Source organism: Triticum urartu, chromosome 2A (genome assembly GCF_056163025.1).
Source record: "Triticum urartu cultivar PI428250 chromosome 2A, HENAU_Tu73, whole genome shotgun sequence".
NCBI lineage: Eukaryota > Viridiplantae > Streptophyta > Magnoliopsida > Poales > Poaceae > Triticum > Triticum urartu.
In genome coordinates, this window is record NC_141874.1 from 528,719,409 (window position 1) to 528,739,321 (window position 19,913).

The following is a 19,913-nucleotide window of genomic DNA, read 5'->3' on the forward strand; positions in this document are numbered from 1 at the left end:
ATTTTTGCAAGATAAGCAGGCACACCTCCTTCACGTCACATTGTCCCTGACAGTGGGCCCATGCCATGTTGGCGTGCTTAATCAGCACCGTGTTCGTATAGAAACGTGATTTGCATCGTATATGCACGTGAAAGCAAGTTGTGCCACCAGTTCAATGTATGCCGCAAGTTTTAGCACTAAACTGACTTTTCACACCAAGTTGTGACACCAGTGGTGTAATTGACTTTTTTTTTTAAAAAAAAGCCACGTGACACGCAAAGACTTCGATTCCTAGTAGACTAGTATCTCTAGTCACGATCAGTCTAAACAGTGTGCTCTCGCGCATTCTATCCTTCGATCCTAAGCCTGAAACCTAACGGTTCTCACCTTGTCCTGTTATGTGGTTTGGTGTAGACTGATAAATAGGATTTTAAGTTGAGGAGAACTCTGCAGACGAGAGAAACGCAAGGAGGCTGCCACAAGTTCGAAATTCCTAAAAGGGTAGCTTCAACATCGAAGAAACCAGGTGACTCCTTTCAATTTCATGGCGATCCTCATATCTTGTGTTACTTCCAAAGCCTTGGCGCTACACACATCAGAGGATTTTCGGCAACAGCGGAGCACTGGTATATCTGTATCATCTGTTCGCCGGCCAATCCATATCGGCTTAACCACGAAGCCTCGGGGTATCAGCCTGCCGATAAGAAGAGCAACCCAGTATGTGGATACCGATGTTCTCTCCCTCTCTAATCTTCTTGTTCTTGGATGCATGAACATATCATTTTCCCATCCTCTCCTCTCTAACCATCTCGTTCTTGTCACGCATGAACTAGCATATAGCATTTGCCCATCTTATTAACTTGTAGTACATCGATGATAGCATGCGTGATTGAGAAGTATCAACAAACTTCATGCTAATCTACAGTACAAGGTTGTTAAGATCACATATTTACATGTTTTTTTAAGAATCCCAGCGGTCGGTGGAGACCCCGGAGAACTGCTAGTGCTAGGAGCCAATCTCCCAACACCCGACTTTTCTTCATGGTAAGTGCAGACAAGTCGCACCTTTGCCCGTGTTTCATCAATTTCCTTTTCTCGCGTTCACAAGCTGTGAGCTTCTCAGGGTCACGTGGCTTGTTGGTGCCTTCTTCCTTGCAGCGCCTGCTTACTGGCGATTCAGAGCACTGGAAGGTAAACCCAAATCAGATAATATTCCTACTTGTAACAAGTTAATCTTAGCGCCCGTATTTTGTTTCAACTTCTCTCCTTGTGCATAAATCACACACGATAGATAAGGCGGAGCAAACAGCAGAGGCGACAATCGAGATGGTCGAGAAGGTGGCGGAGGCGGCGGAGAGAATCGCCGACGACGTCTCTGAAGCGTTTCCCGGTAATGAAAGACTCAAGAAGGCAGCATCCAGTGTCAAAGCCGTGGCAGATGAGATCGAAAAGGATGTGGACAAAGCCGAGGCACTACTCCATAAGGTTAGGCCAAGTCAACTGCCAACTAGTAGTAATTTGTTACTTGCACGTTTGTCCTTCCGTTATTCCGTGGTACCTCCGCGCTCAAATTATGGCAGTTAATGGTGTCACTGTACTGGCTTAACTAGCTCATGGTACACGTTGCCTGTTGTTCATTGCTTTATGCAAGAATGGCAGGCCAAGCATGTCAGTATCATAGAGCTGGAGATAGGCATGTTAGGGCATCTCCAACGCCGACCCCCAAATCGAACATCGTATCTGTCCGCGGACCAATAAAGATCTGTCCGCAGACACTGTGTAGGAGCCGGTCATCCAAAACTTGCCACAAACACCCACCTCTTTTTTTAAAGTCTGCAAGCTCAAAATAACCGCCGCATACCAAATCGTAGTTTATCTATAAATGCTCAAATACGGCAGTACTTCTAATTTAAATATTACAATCCAACAAAATTTTCCAATTAAAGTAGTTTAAACTTGAATTCAATTATCACATATGTATTAGTTGTCCCCTTTAACTGCCTACCCATGTCCAATCAAATATTCCTTCGGATGCTCATGAATTACTCGATGTCGAATTTATTGATGCATTTAAACAAACTCATCAAACGTGTCTGGATTCTGCTATGAAAGTTCGATAGGATCACCCATATTATCAAATTCAAGAGTTGCGTCAGCTCCTTCATGATCATGTCGTGCATGATCACACAACATGTCATCATCTCCCACAAGGTCTCTGGATCCAATTATTTAGCAGGTTCATGAACACTGGCAAAACGAGTCTGGAGAACTCCAAATGCTCTCTCAACATCCTTTCTAGTTGCTTCTTGTCTTTGGGCAAAGTGAGACCTTTTTGACCAAGTGGGTCATTGATAGTCTTAACAAAGATAGCCCACGGAGGATATATACCATCAACCAGATAATAGTTCATGTTGTATTCATGTCAAATGACAGTATAGTTACAAGGAGAAGCTTTTCCTTCAGTCAGCCTAGCAAACAATGGATATGGTTGCAGCACATTAATGTCATTGTCAGACCCGGGCATGCCAAAGAAAGCGTGCCAAATTTAGAGACCATGTGATGCACCTTCTTCAAAACTGATGGTGGGCTTCTTAACATGGCCCTAATATTGCCCTTCTACAGCTTTTGGGTAGTTCTTCCATCTCCAATGCATGCAGTCAAGAGATCCGAGCAAACCTAGTCACCTTCTTGCTTCGGACATTGCCAAGAGCCTCTCGGTGTCTGCAACAGTTGTTTCTCTCAAGTAATGAGGTCCAAACACTGAGATCATGGTAGTAGCAAACCTGACCATGGCATTTCTACATGTGCTCTTATACATCAGTAGGTATTTGTCCCATGAACCAAAGGCCGTGCCATATGCAAGCATTCGCAATGCGGTCGTGCACTTCTGGTAACCAGAGAATCCAATCCTTCTTATAGCATCATTCTTCAAGATGAAGTAGTCATCAAAGGACCGAACACCATGGTAGAGACGGTCAAAGACATTTATTCGCATCCAAAAGCACCAGCAATTTTTTTGTGTGAATAGGGCATCGGGGGAAAAGTAGTCATCCATCAGTGTCAAATGGCCACGTTCCCTATTTCGATTGAGCACTCAATGACTTTCAATCGATCCCTTGAAATTGAGAACATGCTCTTCTGCATGCTCCGCGTCTGCAAGGACCGCCTACATCATTGTCGTCTCATCCATGTAGTCCTCCACGTCGGACGAATTGTCGAGCAACTCAGTGTATTGCTCGTATATGTACTCCATATCTGAATCCATTGCCCCCAAAGAAGAAGGGGCATTTCACCAAACACTTGTCGGGCGTGGTGACTACCGTAGGGACGGCTGGTACCTACGCCATAGACGAACGAGAGGTGAGCACTGGTGGCGGAGGACAAGCAACATGGAGTCCGGTGTAGCGGTGGATGTCACGGAGGTCCGAGAAGGGTTTGGCAGGCGACCAGGGTGGTGGAGTAGCGGCAGTGGCGAGAGAGAAAATTGATGCAGATAAAGAGGGAAGGATGGAGATGCGGGTCCAAGAGGGGTTTTGGGTGGGACTTTGGGTGGCCCGGGGGTGTCGGAGTTCTGCGTTGCTGCTATCCGAACACCTGCAAAGCCCCCTAGTTTGCTCCCGATTTGCGGGAAAAAGAACGCCTGGATCAGTCGACAGACGGATGCAGGGCCGTATTGGATGGCAAAAGATGTCTGGGCCGCGTGGCCCAGACAGATGTGAGTGGTTTGAGGGTCCGCTTTGGAGGTGCCCTTAAACCGTATCGCTACTTGTGTAGGACACAAACAATGTAAAAAAATGAACCCTTGCAATACCAGTGACGAGTGATGACTAGACCGATGTTTCATCCTTTCTACAACCCAAATACCTTTCCCAACATTGCATGGTCTACGGGCCACCATCGACCGACCTACTCCGCCATAGACACTACCGCCATCACTGCCACAATCGATGTCGTCGTCACAATCTACATCGTCCTTGGTTCTCCATTGTTGTCTTCAGAAGGAGACTATCTCCTTGACAAGTGTGCCCCATATGTCATGTTGGGAATTGAGGGTGGTTTTATTGGGAGCTACAAAATCATCCCACCTAAAACCCCACATTTTCTTTGCGAGAATGCTAGGGTCATATATTAAAATTGTCCAATCCTTACAAGGCCATCCTTATAAAAATAGAAAATAACATATTGGTCCTTGGATATATCGATGTCGCTTTCCTCCTGCACTCGGCAATGGCGTGTCGTGAGCAAGGCTTGATGACCCTCTAGATCTATGAAACACCTTCAGATCTAGGGTAACACTTGATGCAACGACTAGTAATTAAGTCGCCAGTCGGAGCTCGAAGAAGACGATGACACCGAACTGAGGATAAAATCATCGTTCCAGAGAAGAAAGCGGCAAGGAGGGTTGGACAACTATACATGACCTATCCAGACAGAACTTGGGAGGCATAACCTTGAAGACCACCTAGAAAAAGATAAACGGAAAGAGGGGCCCCAATCTGGCGCAGACCAAAGCACAACACACCCTCTGTTGGTGTCCTGGATTAGGGGGTGCTTGCCACGTCAGCCTGCCAATTATGGGTCGGGCCGATGACGCACCGAAGACTGACGAACGGGCCATGCTAGCCCTGGTCCACGGCGTAATCAAGATGAAGATCTCCTGGAGGCTTGTCGTACACTTCAAGCATATTTAGATGATCGTCATGCTTATCCCTAGATTGTAACCGACCATGTGTAAACCCTAGGTAACCCTGTCATCTATATAAGCCATGGGGTTTAGTCTATAGAGGCACACTTACGCAATTTTAGAGATTAGAACATCTTCATACAATCTCGAGGTAGATCATCCTATACTTTGTACTCCATCACAATCAATATATAAGAAGTGGGGCTTAGGGTTTTACCTCATCAAGAGGGCCTAAACCTGGGTAAAACATTACCATGTAGCTCAGATCACAAACTTGGGACCCCCTACCCGAGATCTGCCGGTTTTAGAAGCGACACCCTCAACGGATGCCAATCGGCATCGTCGGAACGATTTCAAGATGGACATAACCTATTTCATGCCGCTAATGACGACATTGCCTCGCCACCACCGACTAGACACATAGAATGAACCCTAGCCAGGGCTAGAGCGACCCAGAATCCAAGATCAACGAGATCGGGGTTCCGCCACCTCGACGATGATGTAAGTCACTTAGAGACGATGATGGCTACATGGGACACCCTAGCTGCATATTTTTTATGAGGGGGATGAAAGAGTTCCCCAAGAAAATATCAGTAGAGCTCCACTAAGCACTTATTGGTGAACGGATGGAGATGCTCTAAGTGCTAACCTCTACCAAACACACGTCGCACCACACCTTAAGCCCCTCCACAACAACCCCACCCCAAACCCCCACCCAAAGCTCACTTAACCCCTCTATTTCACTCACTCTTTGACCCTCCTGTCGCACTTCTCTCTGTTATATCTCTGACTTAGATGCCCTACTTCTCTCCATCACCTCTTTAACCCTGTCGGCTTCTTTCCCTCAACTTTCTTCCATCTCAGCCGCAAACATTGTCCCCCTCATCTTATATTTTGTATGTAATCACCTTCCTCCTCACATGTCCAAACCGCCACCCTCAGACATGTAGTAGTGGAGTAGAGCCCCATCGAAGATAAACCTATCTATGGCATGGGATCTTCTCGAGGGATCTTCCCTATCAAATAAGAGCATCTCTAGCCCTTCCCCTATAATCCTTTAATCCCCTAAAAATATTAGGGAAGTAACTGATGTCTGCTAGACTACGTCGATATTTTCCCAAAGAGGATGGATGATGCAGCACAGCGACGGTAGGTATTTCCCTCAGTGATGAGACCAAGGTTATCGAACCAGTAGGAGAACCAAGCAACACTACGTAAACAACACCTGCACACAAATAAAAAATACTCGCAACCCGACGTGTTAAAGGGGTTGTCAATCCCTTTCGGGTAACGATGCCAGAAATTGGCAAACGGACGTGAGAGAGTTGTAATAATTTGATAGGTCGAACGCCAAATAAAATAAAGTGCAGCAAGGTATTTTGTATTTTTGGTTTCATTAGTGGCTTCTCTTGAGAAAAATAGCAAACGGTGGGTGAACAAATTACTGTTGGGCAATTGATAAAACTTCAAATAATCATGACGATATCCAGGCAATGATCATTATATAGGCATCACGTCCAAGATTAGTAGACCGACTCCTGCCTGCATCTGCTACTATTACTCCACACATCGACCGCTATCCAACATGCATCTAGTGTATTAAGTTCATGGAGAAATGGAGTAATGCAATAAGAACGATGACATGATGTAGACAAGATCTATTTATGTAGAAATAGACCCCATCTTGTTATCCTTAATAGCAACGATACATACGTGTCGGTCCCCCTTCTGTCACTGGAATCAAGCACCGTAAGATCGAACCCATCACAAAGCACCTCTTCCCATTACAAGATAAATAGATCAAGTTGGCCAAACAAAACCCAAATATCGGAGAAGAAATACGAGGCTATAAGTAATCATGCATATAAGAGATCAAAGAAGACTCAAATAACTTTCATGGATAAAAACATAGATCTGATCATAAACTCAAAGTTCATCCGATCCCAACAAACACACCGCAAAAAGGGTTACATCATATGGATCTGCAAGAGACCATTGTATTGAGAATCAAACGAGAGAGAGAAAGCCATCTAGCTACTAACTATGGACCCTTAGGTCTACAAAGAACTACTCACGCATCATCGGAGAGGCACCAATGGACATGATGAACCCCTCCGTGATGGTGTCTAGATTGGATCTGGTGGTTCTAGAACTTGCGGTGGCTGGAATTGATTTTCGTCGACTCTCCTAGGGTTTCTGGAATATTGGGGTATTTATAGAGCAAAGAGTCAGTTCGAGAGGCACCCGAGGTGGACACAACCCTCCAGGAGCGCCCTGGTGGGTTGTGCTCCCCTCGGAGCACTCCCCCCAGGCGCTTCTCCGACCCACTGGATGTCTTCTGGTCCATAAAAAATCCACAAAAAGTTTCACTGCGTTTGGACTCCGTTTGGTATTGATTTCCTGCGATGTAAAAACATGCAAAAAAACAGCAACTGGCACTTGGCACTATGTCAATAGGTTAGTACCAAAAAATGATATAAAATGATTATAAAACATCCAAGAATGATAATATAACAACATGGGACAATCAAAAATTATAGATATGTTGGAGACGTATCAGTAACCCTCACCTAGTCCTTCTCATGTACCTTTAGTTCCTCAAAATTCTAGCTTTTCATCCCTCAAAACATACCTCTTCATCCTGATTTTGCTCTGAGAAGAGGAACTCTCAGTAAAAATAGAGCCAACCTCCTCGCCCCCAACACACATGCCAAAAAATAACCCCTCACCTGTTGGGGAACGTAGTAATTTCAAAAAAAATCCAACGCACACGCAGGATCATGGTGATGCATAGCAATGAGAGGAGAAGAGTGTTGTCCATGTACCCTCGTAGACCGTAAGCGGAAGCGTTATGACAACGCGGTTGATGTAGTCGTATGTCTTCATGATCGATCGATCCTAGTACCGGAAGTACGGCACCTCCGCGATCTGCACATGTTCAGCTTGGTGACGTCCCACGAACTCATGATCCAACTAAGTGTCGAGGGAGAGCTTCGTCAGCACGACGGCGTGATGAAGGTGATGATGATGCTACCGGAACAGGGCTTCGCCTAAGCACCGCTATGATATGACTAAGGTGGATTATGGTGGAGGGGGGCACCGCACATAGCTGGAAACAATCAACTTGTGTGTTCTAGGGTGCCCCCTGCCCCCGTATATAAAGGAGCAAGGGGGGAGGCCGGTCAGCCCTTGGGGCGCGCTAGGAGAGGAGGAGGAGTCCTAGTAGGAGTAGGACTCCCCTTTCCTACTCCTACTAGGGGGGGAGGAAGAAGGAGAGTGAGAAGGAAAGGGGGCACCCCCCTTCCCTAGTCCAATTTAGACTAGAGGGGAAGGGGGCGCGTGGCCTGCCCTGGCCGGCCCTCTCTCTCTCCACTAAGGCCCATGTGGCCCATTAGTTCTCCTGGGGGGTTCCGGTAACCCTCCGGCACTCAGGTTTTCTCCGAAATCATCCAGAACACTTCCGGTGTCTGAATATAGCCGTCCAATATATCAATATTTATGTCTCGGCCATTTAGAAACTCCTCGTCATGTCCATGATCAAATCCGGGACTCCGAACTACCTTCGGTACATCAAAACACATAAACTCATAATACCGATCATTACCGAACGTTAAGCGTGCGGACCCTATGGGCTCGAGAACTATGTAGACATGACTGAGACGCGTCTCCGGTCAATAACCAATAGCGGAACCTGGATGTTCATATTGGCTCCCACATATTCTATGAAGATCTTTATTGGTCAAACCGCATAACAACATATGTTGTTCCCTTTGTCATCGGTATGTTACTTGCCCGAGATTCGATCGTCGGTATCTCAATACCTAGTTCAATCTCGTTACTGGCAAGTGTCTTTACTCGTTCTGTAATGCATCATCCCACAACTAACTCATTAGTCACATTGCTTGCAAGGCTTATAGTGATGTGCATCATCGAGAGGGCCCAGAGATACCTCTCCGACAATCGGAGTGACAAATCCTAATCTCAATCTATGCCAACTCAACAAACACCATCGGAGACATCTGTATAGCACCTTTATAATCACCTAGTTACATTGTGATGTTTGGCAGCACACAAAGTGTTCCTCAGGTATTCAGGAGTTGCATGATCTCATAGTCATAGGAACATGTATAAGTTATGGACAAAGCAATAGCAACAAACTAGACGATCATCGTGCTAAGCTAATGGATGGGTCAAGTCAATCACATCATTCTCTAATTATGTGATCCCATTAATCAAATGACAACTCATGTCTATGGTTAGGAAACATAACCATGATTGATTCAACGAGCTAGTCATGTAGAGGCATACTAGTGACATTCTATTTGTCTATGTATTCACACATGTACTAAGTTTCCGGTTAATACAATTCTAGCATGAATAATAAACATTTATCATGATATAAGGAAATGTAAATAACAACTTTATTTGCCTCTAGGGCATATTTTCTTTAGTCTCCCACTTGCACTAGAGTCAATAATCTAGATTACATTGTAATGATTCTAACACCCATGGAGTCTTGGTGCTGATCATGTTTTTCTCGTGAGAGAGGCTTAGTCAACGGGTCTGCAACATTCAGATCCGTATGTATCTTGCAAATCTGTATGTCTCCCTCCTTGACTTGATCACGGATGGAATTGAAGCGTCTCTTGATGTGCTTAGTTCTCTTGTGAAATTTGGATTCCTTTGCCAAGGCAATTGCACCAGTATTGTCACAAAAGATTTTCATTGGACCCGATGCACTAGGTATGACACCTAAATTGGATATGAACTCCTTCATCCAGACTCCTTCATTTGCTGCTTCCGAAGCAGCTATGTACTCCGCTTCACATGTAGATCCCGCCACGATGCTCTGCTTGGAACTGCACCAACTGACAACTCCACCATTTAATAAAAACATGTATCCGGTTTGTGACTTAGAGTCATCCGGATCAGTGTCAAAGCTTGCATCGACGTAACCGTTTACGACGAGCTCTTTGTCACCTCCATATACGAGAAACAAATCCTTAGTCCTTTTAAGGTATTTCAGGATGTTCTTGACCGCTGTCCAGTGATCCACTCCTGGATTACTTTGATACCTCCCTGCTAAACTGATAGCAAGGCACACATCAGGTCTGGTACACAGCATTGCATACATGATAGAGCCTATGGCTGACGCATAGGGAACACCTTTCATTTTCTCTCTATCTTCTGCAGTGGTCGGGCATTGAGTCTGACTCAACTTCACACCTTGTAACACAGGCAAGAACCCTTTCTTTGCTTGATTTCTACCTCTTGAGCACTGCGTTGGTTTTTCCCGAAGAGGAAGGGATGATGCAGCAAAGTAGCGTAAGTATTTCCCTCAGTTTTTGAGAACCAAGGTATCAATCCAGTAGGAGGCTACACGCAAGTCCCTCGTACCTGCACAAAACAAATAAATCCTCGCAACCAACGCGAATAGGGGTTGTCAATCCCTACACGGCCACTTACGAGAGTGAGATCTGATAGATATGATAAGATAATATTTTTGGTATTTTTGTGATAAAGATGCAAAGTAAAATAAAGGCAAAGTAAAAAGGCAAAGGAAATAACTAAGTAGTAGGAGATTAATATGATGAAGATAGACCCGGGGGCCATAGGTTTCACTAGTGGCTTCTCTCGAGAGCATAGATATTCTACGGTGGGTGAACAAATTACTGTTGAGCAATTGACAGAATTGAGCATAGTTATGGGAATATCTAGGTATGATCATGTATATAGGCATCACGTCTGAGACAAGTAGACCGACTCCTGCCTGCATCTACTACTATTACTCCACTCATCGACCGCTATCCATCATGCATCTAGAGTATTAAATTAAAAACAGAGTAACACCTTAAGCAAGATGACATAATGTAGAGGGATAAACTCATGCAATATGATGAAAACCCCATCTTGTTATCCTCGATGGCAACAATACAATACATGCCTTGCTGCCCCTACTTTCACTGGGAAAGGACACCGCAAGATTGAACCCAAAGCTAAGCACTTCTCCCATTGCAAGAAAGATCAATCTAGTAGGCCAAACCAAACTGATAATTCGAAGAGACTTGCAAAGATAACCAATCATACATAAAAGAATTCAGAGAAGATTCAAATATTGTTCATAGATAGACTTGATCATAAACCCACAATTCATCGGTCTCAACAAACACACCACAAAAAGAAGATTGCATCGAATAGTTCTGCACAAGAGAGGGGGAGAACATTGTATTGAGATCCAAAAAGAGAGAAGAAGCCATCTAGCTAATAACTATGGACCCGTAGGTCTGAGGTAAACTACTCACACTTCATCGGAGGGGCTATGGTGTTGATGTAGAAGCCCTCCGTGATCGATGCCCCCTCCGGCGGAGCTCCGGAACAGGCCCCAAGATGGGATCTCATGGATACAGAAAGTTGCGGCGGTGGAATTAGGTTTTTGGCTCCATATCTGATCGTTTGGGGGTACGTAGGTATATATAGGAGGAAGGAGTACGTCAGTGGAGCAACAGGGGCCCCACGAGGATGGAGGGCGCGCCTGGGGAGTAGGCGCGCCCCCCTACCTCATGGCCTCCTCTTTTGTGTCTTGACGTAGGGTCCAAGTCTCCTGGGTCTTGTTCATTGAGAAAATCACGTTCCCGAAGGTTTCATTCCGTTTGGACTCCGTTTGATATTCCTTTTCTTCGAAACCCTAAAACGGGCAAAAAACAACAATTCTGGGTTGGACCTCCGGTTAATAGATTAGTCCCAAAAATAATATAAAAGTGGATAATAAAGCCCAATAATGTCCAAAACAGTAGATAATATAGCATGGAGCAATCAAAAATTATAGATACGTTGGAGACGTATCAAGCATCCCCAAGCTTAATTCATGCTCGTCCTCGAGTAGGTAAATGATAAAAACAGAATTTTTGATGCGGAGTGCTACTTGGCATAATTTTAATGTAATTATTCTTAATTGTGGTATGAATATTCAGATCTAAAATATTCAAGACAAAAGTTCATATTGACATAAAGATAATAATACTTCAAGCATACTAACTAAGCAATTATGTCTTCTCAAAATAACATGGCCAAAGAAAGTTCATCCCTACAAAATCATATAGTTTAGTCATGTTTCATTTTCGTCACACAAGAATGCTCTCATCATGCACAACTCCGATGACAAGCCAAGCAATTGTTTCATACTTTAGTAATCTCGAACCTATAAACTTTCACGCAATATATGAGCGCGAGCCATGGATATAGCACTATGGGTGGAATAGAATATAATGAGGGGGGTTATGTGGATAAGACAAAAAAAGAGAAAGTCTCACATCAACGAGGCTAATCAATGGGCTATGGAGATGCCCACTGATTGATGTTAATGCAAGGAGTAGGGATTGCCATGCAACGGATGCACTAGAGCTATAAATGTATGAAAGCTCAACAAAAGAAACTAAGTGGGTGTGCTTCCAACTTGCTTGCTCACAAAGACCTAGGGCACTTGAGGAGGCCCATTGTTGGAATATACAAGGCAAGTTCTATAATGGAAATTCCCACTAGTATATGGAAATGACAAAACAAGAGACTCTCTATCATGAAGATTACGGTGCTACTTTGAAGCACAAGTGTGGCAAAGGATAGTAACATTGTCCCTTCTCTCTTTTTCTCTCTTTTTTTGGGGCCTTCTCTTTTTTTTTATGGCCTTTCTCTCTTTTTTTATATTCCTCACTTGGGACAATGTTCTAAAAAAATGATGATCATCACACTTCTATTTATTTACAACTCAATGATTACAACTCGATACTAGAACAAAAGATGACTCTATATGAATGCCTCCGGCGGTGTATCGGGATATGCAATGGACCAAGAGTGACATGTATGAAAGAATTATGAACGGTGGCTTTGCCACAAATACTATGTCAACTACATGATCATGCTAAGCAATATGACAATGATGAATGTGTCATGATAAACTGAATGGTGGAAAGTTGCATGGCAATATATCTCGGAATGGCTATGGAAATGCCATAATAGGTAGGTATGGTGGCTGTTTTGAGGAGGATATAAGGAGATTTATGTGTGAAAGAGCGTATCATATCACGGGGTTTGAATGCACCGGCGAAGTTTGCGCCAACTCTCAATGTAACAAAGGGCAATGCACGGTACCGAAGAGGCTAGCAAGGATGGAAGGGTGAGAGTGCGTATAATCCATGGACTCAACATTAGTCATAAAGAACTCACATACTTATTGCAAAAATCTACAAGTCATCAAAAACCTCGGCACTACACGCATGCTCCTAGGGGGATAGATTGGTAGGAAAAGACCATCGCTCGTTCCCGACCGCCACTCATAAGGAGGACAATCAAATAACACCTCATGTTTCAAATTTGTTACATAACGTTTACCATACGTGCATGCTACGGGACATGCAAACTTCAACACAAGTATTTCTCAATTTCACAACTACTCAACTAGCACGACTTCGTATTATTACCTCCATATCTCAAAACAATCATCAAGCATCAAACTTCCCTTAGCATTCAAAACACTCATAAGAAAATTTTACTAATCTTGAATACCTAGCATATTAGGATTTTAAGCAAATTACCATGCTATTTAAGACTCTCAAAATAATCTAAATGAAGCATGAGAGATTAATATTTTCTATAAAACAAATCCACCACCGTGCTCCAAAAGATATAAGTGAAGTAGTAGAGCAAAACTATATAACTCAAAAGATATAAGCGAAGCACATAGAGTATTCTAAAAAAATTCAAATCATGTATGCCTCTCTCAAAAGGTGTGTACATCAAGGATGATTGTGGTAAACTAAAAAGTAAAGACTCAAATCATACAAGAGGCTCCAAGCAAAACACATATCATGTGGCGAATAAAAATATAGCTTCAAGTAAAGTTACCGATAGAAGTAGACGAAAGAGGGGATGCCTTCCGGGGCATCCCCAAGCTTTGGCTTTTAGGTGTCCTTAGATTATCTTGGGGGTGCCATGGGCATCCCCAAGCTTAGGCTCTTGCCACTCCTTGTTCCATAATCCATCAAATCTTTACCCAAAACTTGAAAACTTCACAACACAAAACTCAAAGTAGAAAATCTCGTGAGCTCCGTTAGCGAAAGAAAACAAAAGACCACTTCAAGGTACTGTAATGAACTCATTTTTTATTTATATTGGTGTTATACCTACTGTATTCCAACTTCTCTATGGTTTATAAACTATTTTACTAGCCATAGATTCATCAAAATAAGCAAACAACACACGAAAAACAGAATCTGTCAAAAACAGAACAGTCTGTAGTAATCTGTAGCTAGAGCAAGATCTGGAACCCCAAAAATTCTAAAATAAATTTCTGGACGTGAGTAATTTATCTATTAATCATCTGCAAAAAGAATTAACTAAATAGCACTTTCCAAATAAAAATGACAGCAGTTCTCGTGAGCGCTAAAGTTTCTGTTTTTACAGCAAGTGTAACAAGACTTTCCCCAAGTCTTCCCAACGGTTCTACTTGGCACAAACACTAATTAAACACAAAAAACACAAGCAAAAAAAAGGCTAGATAAATTATTTAGTACTAAACAGGAACAAAAAGCACGTAATAAAAATAAAATTGGGTTGCCTCCCAACAAGCGCTATCATTTAACGCCCCTAGCTAGGCATAACAAGCAAGGATAGATCTAGGTATTGCCATCTTTGGTAGGTAATTCTTCAATGAGGCATCTACCATCTTTAGGAATTTCTTCCTTTTTATTGATTATAAAATTTTTAGGCACATGATCGAAAAAATCATTTGTAATAAATGGCTCCTTAATGATAGCAAAAAGATTGGGATGAACACTTATAGATTTAAGATCCGCAGTTTCCTTACTAGAGGTTTCAGCCTTATTCTTAGGAACATACATAAGCTTGGCAATTTTAGCGGGAGGAAAATACTTAGAGATAAAAGCATCTTTGCACGTGTTCCATGAATCAATACTATTTTTAGGCAAAGACGAAAACCAAGCTTTAGCACGATCTCTAAGCGAAAAAAGAAATAGCTTCAATTTAAAAATATCATTATCCACATCTTTCTTCTTTTGCATATCACACAAATCAACGAAGCTATTTAGATGGGTAGCAGCATCTTCACTAGGAAGGCTGGAAAACGGATCTTTCATGACAAGATTCAGCAAAGCAGTATTAATTTCACAAGATTCAGCATCGGTAAGAGGAGCAATTGAAGTGCTAATAAAATCATTGTTGTTGGTATTGGTGAAGTCACACAATTTAGTATTATCTTGAGCCATCGTGACAAGCAAACGAACTAACACACAAGCAAACAAAAAGCAAGCGGGCAAAAAGAGGCAAACGGGAAAGAGAGGGAGGATAGAGAGAGAGAGGGCGAATAAAACGACAAGGGTGAAGTGGGGGAGAGGAAAGCGAGAGGAAAATGATAAATAATGTAATGCGGGAGATAAGGGTATGTGATGGGTACTTCGTATGATGACTTTTGCGTAGACCTCCCCAGCAATGGCGCCACAAATCCTTCTTGCTACCTCTTGAGCACTGCGTTGGTTTTCCCCGAAGAGGAAGGGATGATGCGGCAAAGTAGCATAAGTATTTCCCTCAGTTTTTGAGAACCAAGGTATCAATCCAGTAGGAGGCTACGCGCGAGTCCCTCGTACCTGCACAAAACAAATAAATCCTCGCAACCAATGCGAATAGGGGTTGTCAATCCCTACACGGCCACTTGCGAGAGTGAGATCTGATAGATATGATAAGATAATTTTTTTTGGTATTTTGGTGATAAAGATGCAAAGTAAAATAAAGGCAAAGTAAAAAGGCAAAGGAAATAACTAAGTAGTAGGAGATTAATATGATGAAGATAGACCCGGGGGCCATAGGTTTCACTAGTGGCTTCTCTCGACAGCATAGGTATTCTACGGTGGGTGAACAAATTACTGTTGAGCAATTGACAGAATTGAGCATAGTTATGAGAATATCTAGGTATAATCATGTATATAGGCATCACGTCCGAGACAAGTAGACCAACTCCTGCCTGCATCTACTACTATTACTCCACTCATCGACCGCTATCCAGCATGCATCTAGAGTATTAAGTTAAAAATAGAGTAACACCTTAAGCAAGATGACATGATGTAGAGGGATAAACTGATGCAATATGATGAAAACCCCATCTTGTTATCCTCAATGGCAACAATACAATACGTGCCTTGCTGCCCCTACTTTCACTGGGAAAGGACACCGCAAGATTGAACCCAAAGCTAAGCACTTCTCCCATTGCAAGAAAGATCAAACTAGTAGGCCAAACCAAACTGATAATTCGAAGAGACTTGCAAAGATAACCAATCATACATAAAAGAATTCAGAGAAGATTCAAATATTGTTCATAGATAGACTTGATCATAAACTCACAATTCATCGGTCTCAACAAACACACCGCAAAAAGAAGATTACATCGAATAGTTCTCCACAAGAGAGGGGGAGAACATTGTATTGAGATCCAAAAAGAGAGAAGAAGCCATCTAGCTAATAACTATGGACCCGTAGGTCTAAGGTAAACTACTCACACTTCATCGGAGGGGCTATGGTGTTGATGTAGAAGCCCTCCGTGATCGATGCCCCCTCCGGCGGAGCTCCGGAACAGGCCCCAAGATGGGATCCCGTGGATACAGAAAGTTGCGGCGGTGGAATTAGGTTTTTGGCTCTGTATCTGATCGTTTGGGTGTACGTAGGTATATATAGAAGGAAGGAGTACGTCGGTGGAGCAACAGGGGGCCCACGAGGGTGGAGGGTGCGCCTGGGGGTAGGCACGCCCCCTACCTCGTGGCCTCCTCTTTTTTGTCTTGACGTAGGGTCCAAGTCTCCTGGGTCTTGTTCGTTGAGAAGATCACGTTCCCGAAGGTTTCATTCCGTTTGGACTCCGTTTGATATTCATTTTCTTCGAAACCCTAAAACAGGCAAAAAACAGCAATTCTGGGCTGGACCTCCGGTTAATAGGTTAGTCCGAAAAATAATATAAAAGTGGATAATAAAGCCCAATAATGTGCAAAACAGTAGATAATATAGCATGGAGCAATCAAAAATTATAGATACGTTGGAGACGTATCATTGATCCATTTTGAACTTCTTCAAAAACTTTATCAAGGTATGTGCTTTGTGAAAGTCCAATTAAGCGTCTTGATCTATCTCTATAGATCTTGATGCCCAATATATAAGCAGCTTCACTGAGGTCTTTCATTGAAAAATTGTTATTCAAGTATCCTTTTATGCTATTCAGAAATTCAGTATCATTTCCGATCAACAATATGTCATCTACATATAATATCAGAAATGCTACAGAGCTCCCACTCACTTTCTTGTAAATACAGGCTTCTCCAAAAGTCTGTATAAAACCATATGCTTTGATCACACTATCAAAGCGTATATTCCAACTCCGAGAGGCTTGCACCAGTCCATAAATGGATTGCTGGAGCTTGCACACTTTGTTAGTACCTTTTGGATTGGCAAAACCTTCTGGTTGCATCATATTCAACTCTTCTTTAAGATATCCATTAAGGAATGCAGTTTTGACATCCATTTGCCAAATTTCGGCAATTGCTAACATGATTCGGACGGACTTAAGCATCGCTATGGGTGAGAAGGTCTCATCGTAGTCAACTCCTTGAACTTGTCGAAAACCTTTTGCAACAAGTCGAGCTTTGTAGACAGTAATATTACCGTCAGTGTCAGTCTTCTTCTTGAAGATCCATTTATTCTCTATGGCATGCCGATCATCGGGCAAATCAACCAAACTCCACACTTTGTTCTCATACATGGATCCCATCTCAGATTTCATGGCCTCAAGCCATTTTGTGGAATCTGGGCTCATCATCGCTTCCTCATAGTTCGTAGGTTCGTCATGGTCAAGTAACATGACTTCCAGAACAAGATTACCGTACCACTCTGGTGCGGATCTTACTCTGATTGACCCATGAGGTTCGGTAGTAACTTGATCAAAAGTTTCATGATCATCATCATTAGCTTCCTCACTTGCTGGTGTAGGAATCACTGGAACTGATTTTAGTGATGAACTACTTTCCAATAAGGGAGAAGGTACAATTACCTGTCAAGTTCTACTTTCCTCCCACTCACTTCTTTCGAGAGAAACTCCTTCTCTAGAAAGGATCCATTCTTAGCAACGAATACCTTGCCTTCGGATCTGTGATAGAAGGTGTACTCAACAGTCTCCTTTGGGTATCCTATGAAGACACATTTCTCCGATTTGGGTTCGAGCTTATCAGGTTGAAGCTTTTTCACATAAGCATCGCAGCCCCAAACTTTAAGAAACGACAACTTGGGTTTCTTGCCAAACCACAGTTCATAAGGTGTCGTCTCAACGGATTTAGATGGTTCCCTATTTAACGTGAATGCAGTCGTCTCTAAAGCATAACCCCAAAATGATAGTGGTAAATCAGTGAGAGACATCATAGATCGCACCATATCTAATAAAGTGCGGTTACGATGTTCGGACACACCATTACATTGTGGTGTTCCAGGTGGCGTGAGTTGCGAAACTATTCCGCATTGTTTCAAATGAAGTCCAAACTCATAACTCAAATATTCACCTCCACGATCAGATCGTAGAAACTTGATTTTCTTATTATGATGATTTTACACTCCACTCTGAAATTCTTTGAACTTTTCAAATGTTTCAGACTTGTGTTTCATTAAGTAGATATACCCATATCTTCTCAAATCATCTGTGAAGGTGAGAAAATAACGATATCTGTCGCGAGCTTCAATGTTCATTGGACCACATACATCAGTATCTATGATTTCTAATAACCCTGTTGCTCGCTCCATTGTTCTGGAGAACGGAGTTTTAGTCATCTTGCCCATGAGGCATGGTTCGCAAGTACTAAGTGATTCATAATCAAGTGATTCCAGAAGTCCATCAGAATGAAGTTTCTTCATGCGCTTTACACCAATATGACCTAAATGGTAGTGCCACAAATAAGTTGCACTATCATTATCAACTCTGCATCTTTTGGCTTCAATACTATGAACATGTGTATCACTACTATCAAGATTTAGTAAAAATAGACCACTCATCAAGGGTGCATGACCATAAAAGATATTACTCATATAAATAGAACAACCATTATTCTCTGATTTAAATGAATAATCGTCTCGCATCAAACAAGATCCAGATATAATGTTCATGCTCAACGCTGGCACCAAATAACAATTATTTAGGTCTAAAACTAATCTCGAAGGTAGATGATGAGGTAGCGTGCCGACGGCGATCACATCGATTTTGGAACCATTTCCCACGCGCATCGTCACATTGTCCTTAGCCAATCTTCGTTTAATCCTTAGCCCCTGTTTCAAGTTGCAAATGTTAGCAACTGAACCAGTATCAAATACCCAGGCACTACTGTGAGCATTAGTAAGGTACACATCAATAACATGTATATCAAATATACCTTTCACTTTGCCATCCTTCTTCTCCGCCAAATACTTGGGGCAGTTCCGCTTCCAGTGACCAGTTCCTTTGCAGTAGAAGCACTCAGTCTTAGGCTTAGGTCCAGACTTGGGTTTCTTCACTTGAGCAGCAATTGGCTTGCTGTTCTTCTTGAAGTTCCCCTTCTTCCCTTTGTCCTTTTTCTTGAAACTGGTGGTCTTGTTTACCATCAACACTTGATGCTCCTTCTTGATTTCTACCTCCGCAGTCTTTAGCATTGCGAAGAGCTCAGGAATCGTCTTATCCATCCCTTGCATATTATAGTTCATCATGAAGCTCTTATAGCTTGGTGGCAGTGATTGAAGAACTCTGTCAATGACACTATCATCAGGAAGATTAACTCCCAGTTGAGTCAAGTGGTTGTGGTACTCGGACATTCTGAGTATATGTTCACTGACAGAACTATTCTCCTCCATCTTGCAGCTGTAGAACTTATTGGAGACTTCATATCTCTCTATCCGGGCATTTGCTTGAAATATTAACTTCAACTCCTGGAACATCTCATATGCTCCATGACGTTCAAAATGTCGTTGAAGTCCCGGTTCTAAGCCGTAAAGCATGGCACACTGAACTATCGAGTAGTCATCAGCTTTGCTCTGCCAGGTGTTCACAGCATCTGGCGTTGCTCCTGCAGCGGGTTTGTCACCTAGCGGTGCTTCCAGGACGTAATTCTTCTGTGCAGTAGTGAGGATAACCCTCAAGTAACGGACCCAGTTCGTATAGTTTCTACCATCATCTTTCAACTTAGCTTTC

General features: G+C 42.8%; 1 protein-coding gene across 8 annotated transcripts in view; it reads left to right on the forward strand.

Annotated features, from left to right (window-relative positions):
* Positions 1-320: 320 nt before the first annotated feature.
* LOC125538460 (uncharacterized) overlaps positions 321-19,913 on the forward strand; it is a 44,086-nt gene continuing 24,493 nt past the window's right edge. For 2 of the 8 annotated variants that reach the window (XM_048701740.2, XM_048701741.2), the window contains exons 1-4: positions 321-696; positions 946-1,023; positions 1,103-1,170; positions 1,271-1,464. In XM_048701740.2, coding sequence (XP_048557697.1) covers positions 524-696; positions 946-1,023; positions 1,103-1,170; positions 1,271-1,464 — 513 coding nt within the window. In that variant the 5' untranslated portion in view covers positions 321-523. The remainder of the gene's footprint in view (positions 697-945; positions 1,024-1,102; positions 1,171-1,270; positions 1,465-19,913) is intronic. The other 6 variants (XM_087544253.1, XM_087544254.1, XM_087544255.1 and 3 more) reach the window with 4 other exon arrangements.